At 42.7% G+C, this 25380-nt stretch overlaps 1 protein-coding gene across 23 annotated transcripts in view; it reads left to right on the top strand.

The window, feature by feature from the left end:
• ablim1b (actin binding LIM protein 1b) overlaps positions 1–8246 on the top strand; it is a 262796-nt gene extending 254550 nt beyond the window's left edge. For 22 of the 23 annotated variants that reach the window (XM_034292380.1, XM_034292373.1, XM_034292381.1 and 19 more), the window contains 8 exons: positions 312–397; positions 2484–2610; positions 2858–2922; positions 3669–3729; positions 3889–3896; positions 4694–4768; positions 6616–6696; positions 7276–8246. In XM_034292380.1, the coding sequence (XP_034148271.1) occupies positions 312–397; positions 2484–2610; positions 2858–2922; positions 3669–3729; positions 3889–3896; positions 4694–4768; positions 6616–6696; positions 7276–7389 (617 nt within the window). In that variant the 3' untranslated portion in view covers positions 7390–8246. The remainder of the gene's footprint in view (positions 1–311; positions 398–2483; positions 2611–2857; positions 2923–3668; positions 3730–3888; positions 3897–4693; positions 4769–6615; positions 6697–7275) is intronic. The other variant, XM_034292366.1, reaches the window with a different exon arrangement.
• The last annotated feature ends 17134 nt before the right edge of the window (positions 8247–25380 follow it).

The raw sequence follows: 25380 nt of genomic DNA, 5'->3' as shown, positions 1-25380 counted from the left end.
TGAATAACTGTGACCCCAAAATGACTGTGACCAGAGAGTTGGAGTTGACTCCAGAAATCAAAAAGAAAATTTACAACATGATTTCTTTAGGCAGTAAGGCTATTGTTAAGCCTTTATAATTATTTTTAAGAGGTTGTTAGACAGCTTCATATGCATTGCAAATCAATCACAGATCATGTGTGTGTGCACTGAAATTACAGCAGTATTTTAGCATATTTTAGTCAAATTAGTTGAAGATGAGAAAAAGTCCTTCACCAAAATCTTGTTCACCACTACTGTGTCTCAGTATTTCCTTGGTTATTGACTGACAGGATCAGATGGGAGGAGTTGTTTGCGGGACGAGGAAGAAGAAGAGTATCAAAAACGTAGACAGATCCAGGAGGAACACCTTGGTAAAGTAAGTAACAATGACAAGATACTTAGATATTTGTCATTTAGAAGACGCTGTTATCCAGAGCGACTTACAGTGAAACTGTATTCAATGTTTATTGTTTTGGAGAACAAAACATACCATACCATACCATCTTCTTCCGCTTATCCGGGGCCGGGTCGCGGGGGCAGCAGTCTAAGCAGGGATGCCCAGACTTCCCTCTCCCCAGACACTTCCTCCAGCTCTTCTGGGGGGACACTGAGGCATTCCCAGGCCAGCCGGGAGACATAGTCCCTCCAGCGTGTCCTAGGTCTTCCCCGGGGTCTCCTCCCGGTGGGACGGGCCTGGAACACCTTCCCAGGAAGGCGTTCTGGAGGCATCCGAAACAGATGCCCAAGCCACCTCAGCTGACCCCTCTCGATGTGGAGGAGCAGCGGCTCTACTCTGAGCTCCTCCCGGGTGACCGAGCTTCTCACCCTATCTCTAAGGGATCGCCCAGCCACCCTGCGGAGAAAGCTCATTTCGGCCGCCTGTATCCGGGATCTTGTCCTTTCGGTCATGACCCAAAGCTCATGACCATAGGTGAGAGTAGGAACATAGATTGACCGGTAAATCGAGAGCTTCGCCTTGCGGCTCAGCTCTTTCTTCACCACGACAGATCGATACATCAACCGCATTACTCCAGAAGCTGCACCGATCCGTCTGTCAATCTCCCGTTCCTTCGTTCCCTCACTCGTGAACAGGACCCCTAGATACTTAAACTCCTCCACTTGAGGCAGGCACTCTCCACCAACCTGAAGTGGGCAAGCCACCCTTTTCCGACTGAGGACCATGGCCTCGGATTTGGAGGTACTGATTTTCATCCCCACCGCTTCACACTCGGCTGCAAACCGTCCAAGTGCATGCTGAAGGTCCTGGCTTGAAGGGGCCAACACGACATCATCATCCGCAAAGAGCAGAGACGAAATCGTGTGGTCCCCAAACCTGTGGTCCCCAAACCTCGGGATCCAGTCGAAGCTCTGCCGGAGGTGGGAGTTAAAGATCTCTCTGACAGGAGACTCTGCCAGACGTTCCCAGCAGACCCTTACAGTACGCTTGGGCCTGCCGAGTCTGTCCAGCTTCCTCCCCCGCCATCGGATCCAACTCACAACCAGGTGGTGATCAGTTGACAGCTCCGCCCCTCTCTTCACCCGAGTGTCCAAGACATACGGCCGCAGGTCAGATGAAACGACAACAAAGTCAATCATCGACCTGCGGCCTAGGGTGTCCTGGTGCCACGTGCATTGATGGACACCCTTATGCTTGAACATGGTGTTTGTTATGGACAAACTGTGACTAGCACAGAAGTCCAATAACTGAACACCGCTCGGGTTCAGATCAGGGGGGCCGTTCCTCCCAATCACGCCCCTCCAGGTGTCACTGTCGTTGCCCACGTGGGCGTTGAAGTCCCCCAGTAGAACGATAGAGTCCCCAGTCGGAGCACTTTCCAGCACCCCTCCCAGAGACTCCAAGAAGGTCGGGTACTCTGCACTGCCGTTCGGCCCGTAGGCACAAACAACAGTGAGAGACCTATCCCCGACCCGTAGGCGCAGGGAAACGACCCTCTCGTTCACCGGGGTAAACTCCAACACATGGCGGCAGAGCTGGGGAGCTATAAGCAAACCCACACCAGCCCGCCGCCTCTCACCATGGGCAACTCCAGAGTGGTGAAGAGTCCATCCTCTCTCAAGGAGTGTGGTTCCGGAGCCCAAGCCATGCGTAGAGGTGATCCCGACTACCTCTAGTCGGAACCTCTCAACCTCACGCACGATCTCAGGCTCCTTCCCCGCCAGCGAGGTGACGTTCCACGTCCCTAGAGCTAGTTTCTGTGTCCAGGGATCGGGTTGTCTAGGCCCCCACCTTCGACTGCCGCCCGATCCTCTCTGCACCGGCCCCTTATGGTCCCTCCTGTGGGTGGTGAGCCCACAGGAGGGCGGCCACATGTCGCTCGTTCGGGCTGGGCCCGGCCGGGCCCCAGAGAACAAAACAATGTGGGACAAAAAATATTTTGTAAATACTGCGAATTGGATCTTTCCGTTCACTAGTGCTCTCTTCTCTTCTACCCTCTCCCTAGATCCAGTCTGGTTTAGGAAAGCTGATCCTGAAGGAGGAGCGGGAGAAAGACATGAACAGAGAGCGATATTCTTCTCGTAATGTCCCTGCACAGCACTCAGACTCTCAGTTCTCCAACTGCACAACTGGTAAGGCCTTTTCTGTACATTTTCTGAAAACTTGGTTTGGTATAATTTCAGCCAATAGATTCTAAATAAAGTCTCACAATCTAAAACTTTATTATTAAAACAATGCAGAATTGTGAACAGATTAATCGATTTCATGTATTATGTTACACCCTCAAAAAAATTCTGAACGAACTACAACTGTGCAGCCAGTTTTTACTTTCATGGACAGCAATCCGTTCAGTTTGTAAATTTGTTCTCTGTTCTTCAGATCCCAATTCCCCAACATGCAAAACATCTTCTCTGCCTGGCTATGGACGGAATGGCCTACATAGGGTATAAAGAATATTTCATATTTTATTTCATATTTTATTGATTTTCATTTTATATGCAATATTATTGTATGTATGAAAACATTTAATTACAATTGGCAAAAAACACAAACCATTATAGACAATTTGTACAGTATACCGGTGTTGGCAGGATTATGCATTATAATGTAACCATCTCTATGGATACTGCGGGGGGAAAAGACATCTAAAAACGTATTTATGGATGTATTTTACAATGCAAAACATTTCAAATGTGCCCCAAAAGTATAGTTTTTCATTTAGTTTGATTCTTTAAGTGTAAGACATTTGCAATAAATGTTTATTACCTAAAGACAATTAAATACATTATTTGGCAAATGGTTTTATACACAATTTTTTGGGTGTAGGTAGTCTACACACAATTATTAGTACTACGGCAAAGCTGCTATTGTTCTTTACAGGGGTTGGCAACCCGGGTCCTGGCCAGTTTTTAACATCTTAAAGATTTTTTGCATAGGTAGTAGGCTATAATCACACTGCCATGTATTAAAATAGTTTTTAAAACAGTTAATTGGTTTCCCATTTGTAATTGTAAAGACCTGACCTGGAAGACCTGGTGTTTTACATTTTTGATCATATAGCTCATATGATCGGGTGTGTTGCACTTGAGGAACAAAGTTTCCTACCCCTATTCTCTTCTAGAAATGTAGTCAACAAGTAAGCTTTCAAAAATTACTTTGATGGGGGTATTTTTTACTGATTCATCCACAGCCCCTTTCGTCGGAGTTCACCCAGTACAACAGCTATGGGGACGTGTGTGGACGAGTGAGAGGTAAGCACTCCCACACCTTGATATCATATTTGTGCATATTATTTAAGTATCACAACATTTCCTTTCATATCACCTCTAATGTTAAGTTTACACTATACCATGAAAATGTTTCAGCATGAATATATTTATTTATACTTCCTCAATCTCTTTCCTTTTCAGATTTTAAGGTATGTAGGAAATTCAGTACATGTCATATTCCTGTAGAAAAATTTGCAAGATAGTGCAAGTTTATTATGGTAGATACCATGTGCATTAGAATGAGGAGTCATGCATGTCTCTGTGGTTGCATGAATGTTGGAATGGAATTACACGTACCTCTGATTGCTGTGTGTTTGCGTCCTGCTTTGGTTGAGTTGCAATATTATTATTAGGGAGTATTATTAGGGAGTATTTCCACCTCAATCCTCTTTTTTGTAAGCAGCCATTCACAAACCAAGTTGCCCATATGGTGGAGATTGAGAGACCAAATTACATTTGGATAAGATGCTTTAAAACATCAAAAATCAACCTAGAAAACCATTAAATTGTTCTTCTAAATCAGAAAGATTTAGAAGAACTATTTAATGGTAGTACAATAAAACCCAGTATACAGATGTTCAGTGTAAGTTAATGTTTCAGAGACACAAAGCATGTTTGTATGAATATGCAGCATATATTTATTTTGGTGTCCACCTGTCGTCAACAAATACAAAAAAATATGTTTTACATGGGTTGATTGCTTAGCCACCTACATTTTGTTTTATCAACTAATTAAGCTATATTTTCAGTTAGTCATTTTATGATTAATTTGCTAAAAATAGTGGGTAAAGATTCAAAACCAGGCTTTAGCAGTACAGGTGCACCAGATACATTGACCTAGACCAGCGTACCACACTAAACCACTACATTTAGGTTATTAGCTTTCCCTGGGATAATCCTAACAAAAATAATTGGATTTGCCATCATATGTGTATTCTGTTTGTAGCCCATGCAAGATGGCCAACGTCCATTAGCACGAATGGACAGAGGAGTGTCTATGCCTAATATGTTGGAACCAAAAGCAAGTACTTTTGTATTTTTTGGTCCTTTTTTAACTGTTTCCTTCTGAATCAGATCATGTCCTCGTTACTTCCTTGGTGTTCTTATCAACCATTTCCTACAGTCTAGAAATGTCCTAAAGTGTTTCTTTTTCATCAAGGTTAAACAACAAAAGTAGAGTTTACACACATGCACAAGCACACACCATATAGAGTTGGTTGATGATAATATACTCAGAAATAGCAATGACAGTTGGCATTGCACATCTTGCATTTTGAGCTCTAGTTAAAATGTTATGTTAACACTTTGTTTGGATAGTCAATATGTATATGGTCTACAAATTGTATACATATTATGAGTTACCTTCATTCTTATCCTATATTCTTACCTTGACCTTTATGGTAACTAAGCAACATTTCACCCTGCACCCCACTCCTGGTTGCTTCCAAAGCTAAGGAGGGTCAGTTCTGTCCATTGCTGAAAATGACACCAGTTTCTGATGGAAGTGGGGTTGGAGGGACAGTAGGATCCCTCTTCTCTATGGTCTAAAGATCATATCAGAGTGAAGGTGGCGTTGCTTAAGATGCCATCTTTGGAATGGGTGACCTGACTCTGGGGTCACAAAATAATGACACTTAATATAACAGTTGGGATGCAAATCTCAAACCAGTCCTGCCAACTTGCTCTGAGGAATTGCAATTGTCCCTCTCAAAGGAGCCATATGTGTACCCAACTTGCTCTCAATTTTACTTGGTTGATTTCCATACATTTTTCTACAAATCCATTCTGTATTTCTCACCTTTATGAGTTTATTTTTGCATATTTTTGTATACTTAAATTTATATTTTCAGATCTTCCCCCAAAACAATACTAAATTAATGGACCTGAGTGCACAAATAAAAACAAGATTTGTTGTCAAATGTAATTTATAAAGTTATGCAACAATTCCAGCCCCTTCTCAATGCTCTAGTGTGAAACATATGCCATTTCCAAATTGCCTGTCCCACGTAACACTTTCTAGTTCACATGGTTAATGTACTAAACATATTTTAATGAATATTGTCTTACCAGAACTGCTGACTTTGTTAAAATGCTACCATCCTTAGTGTTGGCTGTCTAGAAAAGAACTGTATGAATCCAATCTATTCATTATTGTTAATACTGAACCCGTACTCTAACTGTAACTTCAGGAAGCAGGTGTTAATAGTATGACCATCTGTCGATCAACTACAGTATATTTGTCTTTCTAAATAAAGTGTTAGCAATATCAAAACACCATCCTAATCATTGGGTCCAAACTCCACACCATGTGAGAGCAGAAGTGGAAGAGAATATGTGAAATTACATCATTCTCCTTTACACCATAAATCCACACCATAAATAGTTTTTTTTCAGAATGTATACACTTACTCACAAGTTCTGCCTTGACTGTCCAATGTGTTTAAAAAAATAATATTTGCCATTTGCGTGACACGCACACTGCAGCCATACTCAACAGCCAACTCTTGCAGGCTCCAGTTATTCACCATCTCATTATCTCCTGACCCATCTGTCTTCCTCGCAACCTGCACTCATGGCGATTGTTTTTGTGTTTGTACAGTTCTGGGCATTAACAAGTAAATTCTTCAGAATTCTTTGCTGCAGCAAGATACATCATTGCAGATAGTAATATCACAAACTGGTTCCACAGCATGACCTCTGCACAAAATTAATACAATATTACAAAAAATAATAACCCTTAAAATTACAAAACAATGCCCACAACTGTATTTGGGTTGGTGTTTTTACCATAGCATGCTATAAATAAGCATGTTTTGCATTTGCCTTGCATAGCATTTAATGTAACAAAACAATCCTTCCCTTGTAAAGGTGTTCCCATACGAATTGCTCACTATCACCAACAGAGGGCGTGCTAAGTTTCCTAGGGATGTTGACAGGACAAGACTTGAGGTAATACTTTTTACAAGTCTCATTTATAAAATGAGGAACAGATACACTGTGACAAAACAGATCCCCCCCCCCCCCCCCCACCCCCAATGATTCACAGTTATAGGAATCAAACATATTAAATTCTAATGATATCAAAGTGAAATGATTTCATTTGGACATAACTTTTGAAAAGTGTAGAAAATAAATGTCTACGTTCTGTTAGAAAATTGTACATGAAATAGGTCCCAAGGATAATGTACCTTGTTGTACTGATGTACTTGTTACCCATCAGCATAACCAGCAATTATCATTTACCTACCATGTCACATTCCAATTCCAAATGGATATAAAGCACCTAGTCCAGAGGTACAGTATTACTAAATAGCTTATATGTACCCAATAGTCAGATCTAGACCTAGTGCCTGTGAATATGGAATTCGCATCCATGCTCATTTTCAGTGTGGTATATGTAAGCACTGCCTGTGTGTGTTTTGTTTATGTGTGAAAGAGTAAGCGAGAGAATAGACAGGAAACGGAGGGTATGACTTTCATCCTCTGAACCCATTTAGTCAACCTCTTCCTCATTCTCTCTCTTTAAAGCGCCACCTGGCCCCGGAGTTGTTCTTTGACATCTTTGGGATGGAGATCCAGGAGTTTGACAGACTTCCTCTCTGGAAGCGTAATGACATGAAGAAGAAAGCCAAGCTCTTCTAACCGCTTGTCTGTCCTCGCATGTTTTAATTTATATATCACAGTGACTCCAATGATGTAATACAAATGTAGAGTTCTGATATGAGTAGTTTGTTATTTTTTCTGTTTGCCTCTGATAGTGATTTTTTTCCCTTGACAAAGGATAAAACCACCTTTTGTCAGCAATATTTGTTTGGCTCTTTTGATAATATGAGATCATATTTGAACTTCTAACAGTTGAAAAAGAGAAGAATAATCAGAGCAAAACAATGGGATTAGCGTGCTTGTTTAATGAAAATAATTATTCTTCCTTATATCATTCTTCCCTGTTCTCCATCTAAGAAGACTGTTATTTTAGTATTGAGGACCATGATGCATCTACAGGGTCTTTCCTCTCTTACAGGCAAAGGTACTGCCTGTGTGTGTGTGTGCATGTGTGTGTGAGGCTAGACAATGGTAGAGTGGATATATGGTGCCCACAAGTCTGTTAGTTCCTACACGTAAATCTCAATGAAGAAGCCTGGGCATGTTATCACAGCAAAATGTTTACTAGGACTGATTTCTATTTATCTATTCTTTGGTTTTGAAAGTTTTCCATGTATGAGGTGCACCAGTGATTTTATTGGAAAGAAACCCGTAACTCATGCAAGTCAGACATGAGCTATATCTGTTTAGATTATGCTTATTTCTTCTTTAGATAATACTGACTTGTTGCACATTTCCCCTGCCTCTGTCACTACAAATACTGCCTGAAAATACTCTTCCTCTGTAGCGATTTTCTTATCCTGACAATCTATACCTTTGTGACCATTTCTTGGTCATACATGCAATATGTATAAAAGCAGCATATCACTTTGAATAAAGCTACATTTGAGACACTACCTTGTTGTATTTCTTTTTCATGTAAAAATATGTAATTTAAACATGCCTGTTATCTTTATATTCCAATATTGAGTGTTGATCTTCTCAGTGTAAATTACAGTGCATCTAAATTTAGATGATGCCACTTAAATGTATGTTATATAAATATGTTTACAATAAGGCAGGGATTGATTCAGAATTGATTTTAAACCAGAAATTAGGCCACTCTACACAGGAAGCATACTTTACATTGTAGACATCCATAGTCACGTAAAATAATGAGCATTGCAATTGTCCCTCTCAAAGGAGCCATATGTGCACCCAATTTAAGCAAAGATATTAGATTTTTTATTTAAAAAATGTATCTATGTGAAACTCTTAAAACTCATAAATATACACTACCATTAAAGTTTGGGGTAACATAGAAATGTCCTTGTTTGTGAAAGAAAAGAGAATTTGTGTCCATTAATGTCTCAAAATATATTGTTATGAAGTGAAATTGCTGTTTTGGCCCTACTGGGGGTAGGGTGGGGGGGGGGGTTGCTTGCATATTCTCTCACAGTGATAAAACAACAGAACATTCTCTAAAGTACACAAACAATTTAACAGGGTAACAAGCAAATATGTTACAGATATTAATTCAGTAACCCTTCAAATTACAGGCCGTTACTTACAGGGCAGTTCTCACGTAACTACATAGTAACAATAATGTATGTGGTAAGAATGGGTAGTTATGTAGGTGTTATGTGTACTTACATGAATGAAGAACGAAACTACTCCAAAACTACTTAGTAAACATACAGGTGATAAAAAAGCTATTTTGAAAGTATATAATATTTATTCTTACTTGTGCTCATGTATTTACCATTTAAAGGTGACGGTACTAATTATTTTATTGCAAGTTCACTCACAGAAATAAGGATTTAAGAGAGAACAGAAAGATGATGCGCATTATTCCGCTTTGCCCAACTTTTCACCATGCCAACACGCTTTGGGCAATCGATTCTTGCCAAACCAAAAGCCGCATTGACATCAATCATACATTTATGAATTGATTATAGATGTGTGTTATGAATCAAGCCACATAAAGCACTTTGGTTGGGTTTCCTACATCCCCCACTGCTTCTCTCCGAAAATAGGCGCCCACATTGACTTTATTTTCTCCAGTATGCCGGAAAGAAAGCGCTCCAAACTAGGCTACTATTATTTTGTCACATTGAAACCCGAGAAGCAGATGAATTAAAAGGATAAGCTTCACAAATATGAGTTTGTCTGATTTGACTGTTGTTGAGGACAATTAAACGTTAATATTAGAAGACATACTTTAATATGTGGATATGCAAAGTTACCTGCCTCATACTTCGAATATGCAAATTCCCCAAAATGTTGTGTTGTTTCCAAATGTAGATACAATTAAGATCCATAACCTTATGGTGAAAATACACATTAAAAAGTATATTTTGTAATAATACCTGATTAAAAGAAAAATTTGATAATTTGTTTACAGTCAATACTCCATAACATACCTTCAAGCCATCCTCTTGTTGAAACTATTTAACAGGGTAGCAAGAAAATATGTTACCTATATTAATACAAATCTAATAAATGTTAGAACACATGACTAAAAACAGTACTGTGACTAAAGATGCAAACAGTCAAGATAAGTGAAAACTCTTACTTGCAGGTTCCCGCAATGCAAAGTAACAATAGAAAATAAATAGTCAAAGTGAATAAAACCTTCATGTAATCCTAACCTCACAGCAATGCACCAATAGAAAGGCTAAAAACAAATAAAAAATCATTTTAAGCAATGGACTACAAAATAACTACACCCTAATAAAGATTTTAAAAATCTCATCTCATCTTCATCTGCTTATCCGGTATCGGATTTTAAAAATGAAATCTATATTAAGTGGAGTCTGGTAGCAGCAATTGAGACTTGAGTTTGTGTGTGTGTGTACAAAGTTAGTCCATTTCAAGTGTCCTTCGCTGGTCAGCTAATTTGATCAGGAAACCATAAATCCAGTCTCCACATCAGACATCATGTCCTCAGTTGCCACGGTAAACCACATCTTCTCTTCTATTTAAATGTTCTGAGCAATCAGGTGTCCAGGGTAGGGCTGTGGTGGCTGTGGACGAGTTGAATGGTTTTCGTTTTGGCAATGCCTCTTCTCGCCATAAGAGCGGTTGGCTCTCCTTCATTCGTCAGCTGATTTGATCAGGTACTCAAACTCAGCAGAGCACCAGCTCGGAGAGGAAACCAAAAATTCACCGGGATCAGTCTCCGTATCAGTCATCATGTCCTCAGTCACCCCAGCAAACTGCAGCATCTCTTCAGCCAAGAGTTCTTTCAGACAACTAGCCAAAGCCTGTGAAAGTACAATAGACAATATATTGACAAAGAGGTACAATGTCAAACTGTAAAAATCTAGAGCTGTCCAAACATTACAGCAATTCATACTCTTCACATTTAAGGAAGCTAAAGGTGTTAGGAAAAATTCAAACACATTTTAAAAGGGATATGAACCAATTTTTACATGTGGCCTTATTTTATTGATTTTGTAAGAAAAATGAGTCATCACTGTAATATAGAACAACTGTTCTCAAAACGTGTTTTTTTCTTTCTACACATTTATAAACAAACCTGTCTCTTTTTGATGTCCCTCTTTGCTGTTTTGTCCAGGTTGTGTCCCTTTGTGTCCAGTATCGGCTTGCAGTTGAGAAGTAAAGTAGGGTGTTTTAGCAATTGTATTATGCTTTATAATTCTTAATTCAATGTTAGAGTTTGCAGTCAGGCTATTTCTCACCTTCAAAGTCAGTCCTGCTCCATTCTTCATCAATACATTTGAGACTAATCTGATTTACCAGTAATCCAAACACACCAGTGTGTGGACTGTTCTTCCTGAATTATGAAAGACAAAACATTCCTTTTTCAGTACAGTATTGGAGCCATCTATTGCAAATTATGAACATATTCAACCAATGCAGTAAAGCAAAACATTTGAAAATATCCAGACAATCCAGACAACCACTTAATGATTTATTTCTTATAACTATTTTAACATGTATTTTTTATAAAGTAATATAAATGTAATGTAAAAGATTGGTGGGGCACAAACCATTTCAAAATATAGGATGCATACCAGTAAAGCTACAAAATGTCCTCTTGCTACTGATATGTTTATTTAACACATCAACAAAGAGCGTGGCTCCACAAAACACTTTTAACGACAGAGCGGCTTGCTTCTACAAGGCGTTGTAGAACACATTCTGGAGAGAGTGAGAGACCTTCTTGTGTAATTGCTCTCCTCTCTCATACACATGTAAAATTACCACTGTAACATTTACAAACCTAAATTAGGAATGCAACCAAGCTCAGAACCAATGTGCCTACAGGGCCACACGCAAACAGCAATGAGCTCAACACCACTGAAGGCCACAACGAAGCGGAAAGACAACTTTTTAGGGATACAGATCCATTCTATGACAATAACCTTAACAGATAAGCATGGACAAACTGACACTCGTCACCATCTATATCAATCCATCCAGCACAAAAATATGACCAATGCACGGACCAGCACCACAAAGGCAGGATGATAAAATATGCTTTCACTCACCGAGGCTGAGGGCTCACTTGAAGAGCAAACTTTTTGATGACTTTGGGAATTAAATCATGTAGCTGCTGAATCAGCTTGCTTTCGATGGACAACATGGCCAATGCGTTGAGTCGCAGCTGTCCCATGGTATTGTGAGTGAAGGTTTTAACCCTCTTCAAGGTGGAAAAGTTCATCTCTGACTTGGATGTCGTCATAGTTGTTGTTATGATAATTTTCAGCAGAGTGACAGTCTCAGCAAAAGCTTCCTCTTGGTTGTTCTCATGGATGGATCTTAACAGAGACAGGGCCATCTTACCAGAGTGAAGCTCAGTGTGGTGGTACAAAGTAGTCAGCTCAGACTTAAACTTTTCCTCGTTTCCTAGAGGCCATAGTTTCACCGCACAGTCAAGCTCAGATTTAGGGAATGACAGGACATCCCACAAATTGTGGGAAGAGCGAGATGTCAACCAGCTTGACAGCGATCAGGTGGTCACTTTGTGAAAACCTCTGCTCCACCTGGGAGATGACTGTGTCGTATGCCTCCTTCATCACTCCTTCAGAGCACTTAAGCAAGCCTCCAGAAAATTGGAGCGAAAGTGGCGCTCCACCAAGTTGGAAGTATTTAGACTAGCCTGGATAGACAGTACAGTACAATACTGAAAATCACTCACGTCTGCTCGATCAGCTTATTTCTCCAACCTGATTGAGGCGAACAAAAACAATCCAGAATTTCTCTTTGATACAGTTGCAAAGTTAACAAAAAAGCAAAGCTTAGCAAGTGAAGTGGGTCTTCACTTTAGTTGTAATGAATACATGAACTACTTTGATGAAAAGATCATCACCATTAGAAAACAAATAACTGACTCCTTAAATAGTTATGGTCCTCAAAATCTCAGTTGTCCAAAAAATTTCCTGAACCTCCCTGTCCAGGTGTCAATGGGGACACTTGAATTTTTTGATACCATATCGCTCGATACATTTACAAAATTTGTAATGAGTTCTAAACCCACAAACTCTCAGCTAGACCCGATTCCAACAAAATTACTTAAGGAGTTATTTCCTGTGCTAGGTCAGCCAATGCTGAACATAATAAATTGCTCCCTTTCCTCCGGATGCGTACCAAACTCACTAAAAATTGCTCTGGGCCCATTATTGTTCTCACTATACATGCTCCCTCTGGGCTATGTAATCCAAAATCACAATATTAACTTTCACTGTTATGCTGATGACACACAGTTATATATTTCAATGAAGCATGGAGAAGCCCCTAAATTAGCTATTTTGGAAGCATGTGTTTCAGATATTAGGAAGTGGATGACAGAATTTCTTGCTCTTAAACTCAAATAAAACAAAAATGCTCCTTTTAGGACCCAAAAAACAAAGAGCGTTGTTAGCAGATCTCACTGTGAACCTCGACGGCTGCATGGTCGTATCCCAAAAAACTGTAAAAAACCTTGGCGTTACCCTTGACCCTGACCTCTCCTTTGAAGAACATATAAAATATGTCTCAAGAGTTGCTTATTTTCATCTTCGAAACATCGCAAAAAGTAGAAACTTTCTATCAAAAACTGATGCAGAAAAATTAATCCATGCTTTCATTACTTCTAGATTAGATTACTGCAATGCTCTTCTCTCTGGTTATCCAGACAAATTAATAAATAAACTTCAATTAGTGCTGCACACGGCTGCTAGAATCCTAACTAGAACAAAAACATTTGAACACATTACTCCTGGCGCCCTTACATTGGCTGCCTGTTAGGGTTAGGGCTGATTTTAAGGTTTTACTCTTAACCTATAAATCAATACATGGACTTGCTCCTACTTACCTTGCTGAAATGATCCAGCCATACATACCTACACGTAACCTTAGACCGCAAGATGCAGGCCTTTCAATTGTACCTAGAATTTCTAAACAAACAGTTGGCGGCAGGGCCTTTTCTCATAGAGCTCCACTCCTGTGGAATGATCTGCCAATTAAGGTTAAAAATGCAAACTCAGTGCAAACTTTCAAGTGTCTACTAAAAACTAATCTCTACAGCACGGTTTATAATTAGGTGTAGCCTGGCTCGGGGACGTGAAGGTGACCAGTAGGCTTGATACTGTCCACCCTTGCTGTCTTGCCAGGTGGGCTCTCGTCGCCACTGGGATGCCCTCCCTCCAATGCCTTTCGGGGGAAGAGTCACTGGCTTGTTGTTGACTCTCTGTTGCGCACTTGTGCAATTGGGCTGTACGCCGCTAGCAATACTCGGCCCTCATTCAGGGGGGTTGCGGTTGGTGGGTGTCCCTTTGGTTGATGCCTGGCAATGTGGTTGGATTGATTTCCTGCCTGTTGGGCCCTGTCCGGGGCCTCCCCCGGGTAGGGCCACAGTGTCACCGGACCCCCCCGTCTCAGTTCCAAGGTGTTACGCTGCTATATTATTGTGCTGGGGGATATGAGGGATGTACTACTAACTTTTCTCAGTTTCCTCCAGTTTTAAATTTTAGAAGGAGATGAGGTCCTGGTCCACACCTGCGGATTACCTGGTTTGGGGGGCCCGTTGCTGTCCCTGTCCTTGTCCACCTGGTCATACTTCTGACCTAGTCTAAAATCAAATAGACTCTGGATTTAGCCCAGAGAAATGTATTTATTATTCCAATTGGACTCTTAATATCTCACCCGGCACAGCCAGAAGAGGACTGGTCACCCCTCTGAGCCTGGGTCCTCTCTAGGTTTCTTCCTAAAATACGACCTTCTTAGGGAGTTTTTCCTAGCCACTGAAATTCAACACTACTGTTGTTTGCTCCTTGGGGTTTAAGGCCGGGTGTCTCTGTAAAGCACTTTGTGACAACTGCTGTTGTAAAAAGGGCTTTATAAATAAATTTGATTGATTGATTGATTGATCACCGGCGCTGTGTTGGTTACTCGTCGGCCTGGCTCGGCTGTTCCATCGTGAACAGTAGCAGCCCATTCATCAGTTTGCTTCCGCATATACTGGACATTCTCCTTAAAACGGGTGAGTGCACTGCTAATCCCAGATGCATCGATGCTCCGTTTTTGCAGAGTCATGTATAAAACATCAACTTCTGGTATAAGGAAGAAAAAGAAATCCAGAGGCTGCAGAGAGGCTCAGTCCCAGAGTTTATTTGACAGGTCTTAAGCCTCACTTATGGTGGCCTAATCCCATCCTGGTTGTGTGCGTATGTCCTCCATATACAGGAGCAGTGCAGCGCGGTTTTCCCATTGACAGTTCTACTGCATTGACAGTTAACGTTCCATCATACAACGGGTTGCCTTGGAATGTGTCTCTGTGTTGCCTCAGCAAGTGCCGCAACATGTTTTAGATGGCCAGAGAAAAAGGTGGCAAAAGCAGTTAAATCTGCAGAAAAACACCTTCAGGATGCTCATCCTTGCTGAACCAAGTTGCTGCAAGGTCATCTTCAGCTGGTGAGCATAGCAGTGAAGAAACTGGGCATGTGGGTATGTCTCTTTCATTAGCGTCTGTACCCCTACGACGTTTCCACTTATTACAGCCGCACCATCAAAAGTCGGAGTGATCAGCTTTTCTCCCAGCTTCAGTGGTTCCAGCACACCCTTGATGCTATTAGAGAGGCCGAGTCCAGTTTTATCTTTGATTTCCACAAACTTCAAAAACCTCTCTGTCACTGTATTTGCAGGCAACATGTATCGCAACACAATCACCATTTGTGACTTACAGGAGACATCAGTTGTCTCATCTGCCTGTATGGCAACAATTGATGTCTCGTCGACTTGCTTGGGTATCTTCTCCCTGTACACTTCATACATACAGTCTAACAGTTCGTTTTGTACAGTGCTAGATGTCCCTCTGAAGATGGGCTGAGCGTCTTAGTGCTTCTGAAGTCTCGAATCAACTTGGGCTGTGACATTTACCCTTCCAAGTAAGCCCAATTTCACAGTATTGTCCAGATGTGTGACAACTGCGACCTCTGCAGGTTCACCTCCCCCTGCAGCGGGCGGGCCCCAGCGGTCGACGTCACCGGCTTTCTGACACCACCGTCTCATTATACATTTCACCTGTGTCTCGTTTAATGCACCTGTTCCTCATCATCGCTGTTTCCCCCCGGTATATATGTTCCCTCTGCTCCCCCTGTCTTTGTGTGTGATTGTCTCTGACAAACTAAAGAGCTGTACGACGCTTCGTCAACTATATATACACATATTGTATTTGTTCGTAAGGATACCATTAAAAGATCCTTCCACCACGCCTTCTCCTGCTCCTCCTTGTCCATCCAAACCCCGAAGCCGTGACAGAATCACACACCTAGAAGACAACAAGGATATGGAGCAACAAGGAGCCACAGGCGAGGCCGGTGTTGCGGAGGCGGTAAAAGTACACTCAACCTTGCTGGCCAGCCTAGGCGCCGCGATGGACACTGTGTTGAAAGCGGTGCAGCGCCTAGAGCTGAGCCAGTGGAACCCCGCAGCACCGGCCGTCTCTCCACCTCCCCAAGCCGCGTCGCCCAGCATGGGAGCGATGCCCATTCCGCTGCCCAGGGCCTACGACGGGGCGGCGGACCGCTGCCAGGGTTTCCTGCTGCAACTGGACATCGCGCTCCAGGCGATGCATCCTGCGCCGACCGAAGCCCAGAAGATCTCTTCACTCGTCTCCTGCCTGTCTGGGAAAGCCCTGGAGTGGGCCACCGCCGTTTGGAACATCGAGCAGCCCACCCAGGGCAGCTACGCCGAGTTCACCCGCCGCTTCCGAGTCGTGTTTGACCATCCTCACGAAGGGAGAGAGGCGGGTGAACGACTGTTCCACTTACGGCAGGAGACGAGATCGGCGCAGGAGTTCGCTCAGGAGTTCCGGACCCTGGCAGCGGGATCGGGGTGGAACGAGCGGGCTCAGATCGACCACTACCGGTGTAGCCTTCGCGAGGACGTCCGGAGGGAGCTGGCTTGTCGAGACGTGTCCCTCTCCTTTGACCAACTGGCGGACATGTCCATCCGTCTCGACAACCTGCTAGCTGCCCGAGGACGTCCCGGAAGAGGCCCGCCCGTTCCACCCTGCCAACCAGACGCCGCCGTCCCCATGGACCTGGGGGCGGCTGCGCTGTCGGGCAGGTGTAGGGGAGGAGAGGTGCGGAGTGCCTCCAAGAGGAAACGAGGCCGTACAACCGCGCCGCATCGCACCTCCCTCCCCGAGTCAAGAGGTGACAGGCAGGGCACTTCCGCATCACCCCAGGTAGCACATGCACATTCGCCACTAACCTCTTCCCTCTCTATGTGCACTGTCCCTGTTAGGTTCCCCGGCTTTCCGCTGCTTTCCCGGTGTAAGGCGCTGGTAGACTCAGGCGCAGCTGGAAATTTCATGGATAGGTCTTTTGCCCTGCGGTCACGCATACCCCTCCAGGCCCTCGACACCCCCCTGCCCGTGAGAGCTCTAGACAGCCGGCCACTAGGGTCAGGTCTGGTCACGAGTTGCACTGTTCCCCTCCTCCTGGTTTCCGACAACCGACACAGTGAAACCATATCCTTTCACGTAATCGACTCACCCACGTTCCCAGTCGTTTTAGGTTTCCCCTGGTTATCCCTACACGACCCTATCATCTCCTGGTCTAGTCGACGTCTGTCGGGGTGGTCGCGGAAGTGCCAGGGTAGGTGTTTGGGTGTTTCCGTTGGCTCGACCTCGGTGGAGAGTCCAGACAGTGCGCCCGCCGTGCCCATTCCCCCCGAATACAGGGACTTGGCTACGGTTTTCTCCAAAGCCAAGGCTGCTGTGTTGCCACCACACCGGCTGGGGGATTGTGCGATAGACCTCGTTGACGGAGCCGCACTCCCGAAGGGTCACGTGTATCCACTGTCCCGCACCGAAACGGAGACTATGAACGCCTACGTTACGGAAGCGTTGGAACAGGGCTACATTAGGCCCTCCAAGTCACAGGTCTCCTCGAGTTTCTTTTTTGTGAAAAAGAAGGACGGTGGTTTGCGCCCGTGCATCGATTACCGGGCGCTGAACAAGATCACCATTCCGTTCCGCTACCCTCTCCCTTTGATCTCTGCGGAGGTGGAGAGGATACACGGGGCCCGCTTTTTCACTAAATTAGACCTCAGGAGTGCCTATAACCTGGTGCGTATCCGGGAAGGAGACGAGTGGAAAACCGCTTTTAGTACCACGTCTGGCCATTACGAGTATTTAGTGATGCCGTACGGGTTGATGAATGCTCCTTCAGTCTTCCAGTCCTTCGTCAACGACGTATTCCGGGACTTGTTGTGCGAAGGAGTGGTAGTGTATATTGATGACATCTTGATATTCACTGCCACCCGCGCCAAACATGTCTCGTTAGTGCGCAGAGTGCTGGCTCGACTGCTGGAGCATGACCTGTACGTGAAAGCCGAGAAGTGTCTGTTTTTCCAGTCGTCTGTGTCCTTCCTGGGATATCGCTTTTCCAGCACAGGTGTGGCTATGGAGGAGCCTCACATTGACGCCGTGCGTAATTGGCCGACCCCAACCACGGTTAAGGACGTGCAACGTTTCTTAGGCTTCTCTAATTACTACAGGAGGTTTATCCGGGGCTTTAGCCAGGTCGCGGCTCCGATCACCTCCCTTCTGAAGGGGGGGGCGACCCGGTTGCGGTGGACCGTGGACGCGGAGCGGGCGTTTGTGGAACTGAAACACCGTTTCACCACCGCTCCGGTCCTGGCCCATCCCGACCCGTCGCTCCAGTTCATCGTGGAGGTGGACGCGTCCGATTGTGGGCTCGGTGCCATTCTCTCCCAACGGACAAATATGCACTGAATTCTCACTTTTCTCAAGTTATCTGGCGTTTGTGAAGCTAACAAGATAGCTAAGACAATCTACCCTCCTCGCTCTTCTTGCTGACTAATGTTGGCGCCAGACAGACAGACAGCCAATCAGGTCTGAAATACGAAATGACGCTGCAGTGGGGCTACCGGCTGCCAGCTCCATTTGGCATCAAATTTGTGTGATCTCCATTGATCTGTGTGATCTACATTGACACATTAACATTCTGAGCATGTGTATTCATATTTTGACACGTACAATGTACATTGCATTGTGAGAGAGGGGCTAGCCCCAAATTCACGTTTAACCTATGGCCTACTACTGCGACCTTGAATCGGCAGAACGCAATCTGAAGCAGCAAGGCAGGGACCAATGAACATTAAATAAAATCCTAACACAAATGATATGTAATTTAGGAAGATGCTATATTCATAGATAATAAATTATAGGAAGAAATCTTTGAGAAATAAAAATAACATAGTTCTTTCGGGTTGACAACAGGTGGGGATGTGCCCCTCCTGCCCCTAATGACCAGTCGCCCCTGATAAATTATATTTATTTTATATACTTTTCATAATTGCCACCAGCATTGTGTACGCATTGTGTATGTATAGCTTGCCAATTCATTTTGTTGGACTTCTCTTAGAATTAACAAGCTACCCATACGAAAAATATATGTATTTTAAATATATTATTGGATTCCTTAAATATATTTCGAAAAAACGTATTACTATAAATGCATGGCTGTATTATGAACATGAAACTTTCCGCTCTCCTGTCTGGCGCTCCAAACAAGGAATGTGGTTTTACCAAGGTTGGTAAAAGTGATGTTATCAATATGTCAGTAATTAACATTTTGAAAGTGTGATTGTATATTCAGGTCTGCTGTGAAGTGATATCAAATACAACAAGCCTTACATTAATGTCATTTTGGATTGTGATTTTTTTTTATGCATTATACTAAGCATGTACACCTCAAGGTGAAGTACATGTTTTATATTTTGATAAATGTTAATTATCATTAAACAGTAAGAATGTCTACACAGAATTATTCAATCAATAATAAAATAAGCTTTAGTGGTAGCATTTTGGTCTGTTATCAAATGATCCACAATTCTAACCCACCATTTTATGTAAATCCTGAATCCTGTTAGAAAACTAGATGGGAAATTATTGCTTACATTACTAGAACATACACTAGCCTATGAGAAAGGTCACTCGAACATAACAGGACCACAAGGTAAATCAATCAATCAAATGTATTTATAAAGCCCTGTACATCAGCAGTTGTCACAAAGTGCTTTTACAAAAATACCCAGCCTGAAACCCCAAGGAGCAAACAACAACAGTGTAGAATTTCAATGGCTAGGAAAAACTCCCTAAACGCCAACATTTAGGAAGAAACCTAGAGAGGAACCAGGCTCAGAGGGGTGACCAGTCATATCCAGTAAATACATATAATTGTTAAAAATGCATTTGATAATGTAATTTCCAGACAAAATACATATTGTAATGAGACCATGTTTGTCAGTGAAATACATTTGGACAAAAAATGTATGAATTTATACATTTTGAAATATATTTTGATACCTGAAATGTATTTTGAATCAAGTTGAAAGTTGTGTAATAGTGCAACAAATAAAGAATAATGTTTCTAAATCTAAAATTGCAGAGAGTTTGGGGATCTCATCATCCATGGTACATGGTAAAAGATTCAGAAAATCCAGATAAATCTCTGTAAACAAGGGAAAGGCCCAAAAACCAGTATTGGATGGCCGTAATCTTTGGGCCCTCAGGCAGCAATGGATTAAAAACAGACACAATTATGTAGTGGACATCACTGCTTGGGCTCAGCACTTTTGAAAATCATTGTCTGTGAACTCAGTACATCGCTGCATCGACAAATGCAAGTTAAAACTACCATGAAAAGAAGAAACCATATATAAACAAGATCCAGAAACACTGCCGTCTTCCCTGGACCCAAGCTTATTTATGATGGGCTGAGACAAAGTGGAAAACTGTCCTGTGGTCTGTAAATATACTAAATAGAAATTATTGAATCAAGGAAGCCGCATCCTTCAGGCTAAAGAGGAGAGGGACCATCCAGGTTTCTATCAGTGCACAGTTTAAAAGCCAGCATCCATGATGGTACAAGGATGCATTAGTGCACATGGCATGGGTGACTTGCCCATCTGTGAAGGCAACATTATGCTGACCAATATATACAGGTTTTGGAGAAACACATGCTGCCATCCATATCAAGTCTTTTTCAGGGAAGGCCTTGCTTATTTCAGCAAGACAATGCCAAACCATACTCTGTACGTATTACAACTGCATGGCTCTGTAGTAAAAGAGTCCGGGTGCTAAACTGTACTGACTGCAGTCCCGACCTGTCACCTACTGAAAACATTTGGTGCTTTATGAAATGAAAAATACGGAGACCTGAAATCCACAGCTGAAATCCTATATCAAGCAAGAATGGTAAAATATACCCCTTCAAAGCTACAGCATTGGTGTCCTCAGTTCCAAACGCTTACAGAGTATTGTTAAAAGAAGAGGTCATATAACACAGTGGTTAACATGCCCCTGTCCCAACTTTTTGTTGCTGGCATCAAATAAAAAATTGGCATGTATATTTCCAAAAAAAGTACAATGTCTCAGTTTTAACATTTGATATCTTGTATTTGTACTATTATCAATTAAATATAGGGATATCATTGTACTCCTTTTATATTTGCATTTTACACAGCCTCCCAGCGTTTTTTGGGGAAAGGCTTATATATTTATCTTCTTTGTGGGTAGCTGAATAATGTTAAATGAACAATAAATATTTGCTGGAGGACTTACCACATTATCTAAAATATATCTCATCAACATTGAATAGGTTTTTTATTCAGGAGCATATTTTCATTGAAGAAAGAGAGGAGCACCATCTCCGCAAGGCACCGGCAAAATCTGTGCCCCTCTTTCAATTAAAATAGAAAGTACCTAAATTGACCAAATATATAGACATATTGATCCTCTCCCTCACCAACACATTGAATGGGTTTAATTAAGTGTAGATAACTGTGACGACTGCGCCCTCTGCTGCCTCTCCTCCCCCAGCAGCAGGCAGGCTCCAGCGGTCGACGTCACTGGTCTTCTAACATCACTGCCCATCTCATTCATGCATTTCACCTGTTGTCTTGTTTAGCGCACCTGGTCCTTATTCTAATCATTCCCCCCAGTATATATGTTCCCTCTGCTTCCCCTGTCTTTGTGTGTTATTGTCTCGCCTACCCAGAGCATTATCAGGCTACGCCACTATTGTCACTATTAAAGCACAATTCAACAGTACGACTTCGGATTCCTGCTCCTGATTCCTCCTCAAGCCTGACAATAACATCTTCATTTATGGGGATACCATTTCTGCCAGGCGCCAGTGAAATCTTTGTCCCCCTGTCAATCAAATTACATAGTACCTAAAATGACCAAAGTCCCACAGAGTTAATTATCTTCTCCCTCACCGTCCTTTGTAATAGGTTTTATTCAATCTGGATAATATCTTCATTCATTAAAGAGGGGGACACCATTTCCGCCAGGCACTGGCAAAATATGTGTCACCATGTCAATCAAAATACATAGCATCTACATTTTCCTAATATTTTACAGATATTGATTCTCTACCTTACCAACACATTCAAAGTGTTTAATTCACTCTGGATAATATGTTCATTCATTAAAGAGAGGGACACCATTTCCGCCAAGCACCGGCAAAACCTGTGTCCCTCTGTCAATCAAAATACATAGTGCCTGGCAAAATGGTGTCCCCCTCATTAATAAATATATTATATTACCCCAGATTAAATTAAACACATTGAATTTCTTGGTAAGATAGGAAGTCAATAGCTGTGAACGTTTAGGAAAATATAGGTACTACAGTGGGGAGAACAAGTACTTGATACACTGCTGATTATGCAGGTTTTCCTGCTAACAAAGCATGTAGAGGTTTGTAATTTTTATCATAGGTACACTTCAACAAAAATCCAGAAAATCACATTGTATGATTTTTTAATAATTAATTTGCATTTTATTGCATGACATAAGTATTTGATCACCTACCAACCAGTAAAAATTCTGACTCTCACAGACCTGTTAGTATTTAAGAAGCCCTCCTGTTCTCAACTAACTGTATTAACTGCACCTGTTTGAACTTGTTACCTGTATAAAAGATACCTGTCCACACATTGAATCAAACAGACTCCAACCTCTCCACAATGGCCAAGACCAAAAAGCTGTGTAAGGACATCAGGGATAAAATTGTAGACCTGCACAAGGCTGGGGTGAGCTACAGGACAATAGGCAAGCAGCTTGGTGAGAAGGCAACAACTGTTGGCGCAATTATTAGAAAATGGAAGAAGTTCTAGTTTGACTTTCAATCTCCCTCTGCCTGGGGCTCCATGCAAGATCTCACCTCGTGGGGCATCAATTATCATGAGGAAGGTGAGGGATCAGCCCAGAACTACACGGCAGGACCTGGACAATAACCTAAAGAGAGCTGGGACCACAGTCTCAAAGAAAACCATTAGTAACACACTACGCCATCATGGATTAAAATCCTGCAGTGCATGCAAGGTCCCCCTGCTCAAGCCAGCGCATGTCCAGGCCTGTCTGAAATTTGCCAATGACCATCTGAAAGATCCAGAGGAGTAATGGGAGAAGGTCATGTGGTCTGATGAGACAAAAATAGAGCTTTTTGGTCTAAACTCCACTCGCCGTGTTTGGAGGAAGAAGAAGACTGAGTACAACCCCAAGAACACCATCCCAACCGTGAAGCATGGAGATGGAAACATCATTCTTTGGGGATGCTTTTCTACAAAGGGGACAGGACAACTGCACCATATTGAGAGGAGGATGGATGTGGCCATGTATCGCGAGATATTGGCCAACAACCTCCTTCCCTCAGTAAGAGCATTGAAGATGGGTCATGGCTGGGTCTTCCAGCATGACAACGACCCGAAACACACAGCCAGGGCAACTAAGGACCTGAACCCAATAGAACATTTTTGGAGGGAGTTGAAAGTCCATATTGATAACTCAAGTGTAATGAGAAAAACATAAACTAAGTTTAGTTTTTGTTTCCTGTGTTGCTATTACGAATCTATAATCTTTACTGGCCAGTTATCCAACTTTGTGGTAGAAGTAATCAACAATGTTTGCCAATTAATAAAACTGAATTTATCTTGTGTCCTTGCCAAATTTGGAGTTGGCTTCACTGTGTTTCATGTGCCCGGACAGCCAAGACAGCATTATAAATGGCTGTGCTTTTTTCCCTCCTGCATCTCCACTTTTACTTTTCAATTTCTTTGTTATTCTTACATATTTGTCCCTCATCAGCTTCCACCTTTTCTGGCAAGTTGTTGGTTCTTCGCCCAGAATTTCTCCTATACTATCAGAAGTTCCTTGATTTGAGGCATGCCTCCAGACTCCATTGTTGTTTTGTCAAATTTGCCGGAATTCCGTACTCTCTGTAAAACCCTCCCTCCGCCATCCAACCAATCATCGTTTGTGAGGCTCTGCGGTTTACGTATGTGTATCCTACGCTGAAGCGTTTGACATTGAAGCATAAATGAGCCTGAAGGGCATGGATTACTGGAACCATGTCCTGTGGTCTGGTGAGACCAAGATAAACTTATTTGGTTCAGATGGTGTCAAGTGTGTACAAAGACAAGTGTGTCTTGCCTACAGTCAAGCATGGTGGTGGGAGTGTCATGGTCTGGTGCTGCATGAGTGCTGCCGGCACTGGGGAGCTACAGTTCATTGAGGGAACCATGAATGCCAACATGTACTGTGACATACTAAAGCAGATCATGATCCCCTCCCTTCGAGACTGGGTCGCAGGGCAGTAATCCAACATTATAACGACCCCAAACACACCTCCAAGATGACCACTGCCTTGCTAAAGAAGCTGAAGGTAAAGGTGATGGACTGGCCAAGCATGTCTCCAGACCTAAACCCTATTGAGCATCTGTGGGGCATCCTCAAACGGAAGGTGGAGGAGCGCAAGGTCTCTAACAACCACCAGCTCTGTGATATAGTCATCGAGGAGTGGAAGAGGACTCCAATGGCAATCTGTGAAGCTCTGGTGAACTCCATGCACAAGAGGGTTAAGGCAGATCTGGGAAATAATGGTGGCCACACAATATATTGACACTTTGGGCCCAATTTGGACATTTTCACTTAGGGGTGTACTCATATTTGTTGCCAGCGGTTTAGACATTAATGGCTGTGTGTTGTGTTATTTTGAGGGGACAGCACATTTACACTGTTATACAAGCTGTACACTCACTACTTTACATTGTAGCAAAGTATCATTTCTTCAGTGTTGTCACATATTGTCACATATGTCTAATATTTACAAAAATGTGAGGGGTGTACTCACTTTTGTGAGATACTGTACGTCATTCCAGAAGTTACGCCCTAACACACGTCATGCAGGAAGTCCATACATCACACCCTGAAAACCGGATGTCCCGCCCACCTTTCAAATCAATCTGGAAGCCCCGCTTCCACCAAAGTGACACAATAAATCACCAAAGTGACACAATATACCCTACATTTACTACTCACGGGCAACAGCTCTGGTGGACATTCCTGCAGTCAGCATGCCAGTTGTGACCAGCCTAAGGCACACCTGTGCAAAAATCATGCTGTCTAATTGTAACGGTCCCAGCCTAATGGGACCGTTACTTGGTGTTTTCTGTGTGTCCTTGGCTTGTCATGTCCTTGTATGGTCTTTCCTGTTCTCGTTTCAG

Source organism: Esox lucius, chromosome 5 (assembly GCF_011004845.1).
Source record: "Esox lucius isolate fEsoLuc1 chromosome 5, fEsoLuc1.pri, whole genome shotgun sequence".
In the NCBI taxonomy this organism is placed as follows: domain Eukaryota; kingdom Metazoa; phylum Chordata; class Actinopteri; order Esociformes; family Esocidae; genus Esox; species Esox lucius.
This window is presented reverse-complemented; position numbering and strand designations above follow the sequence as displayed.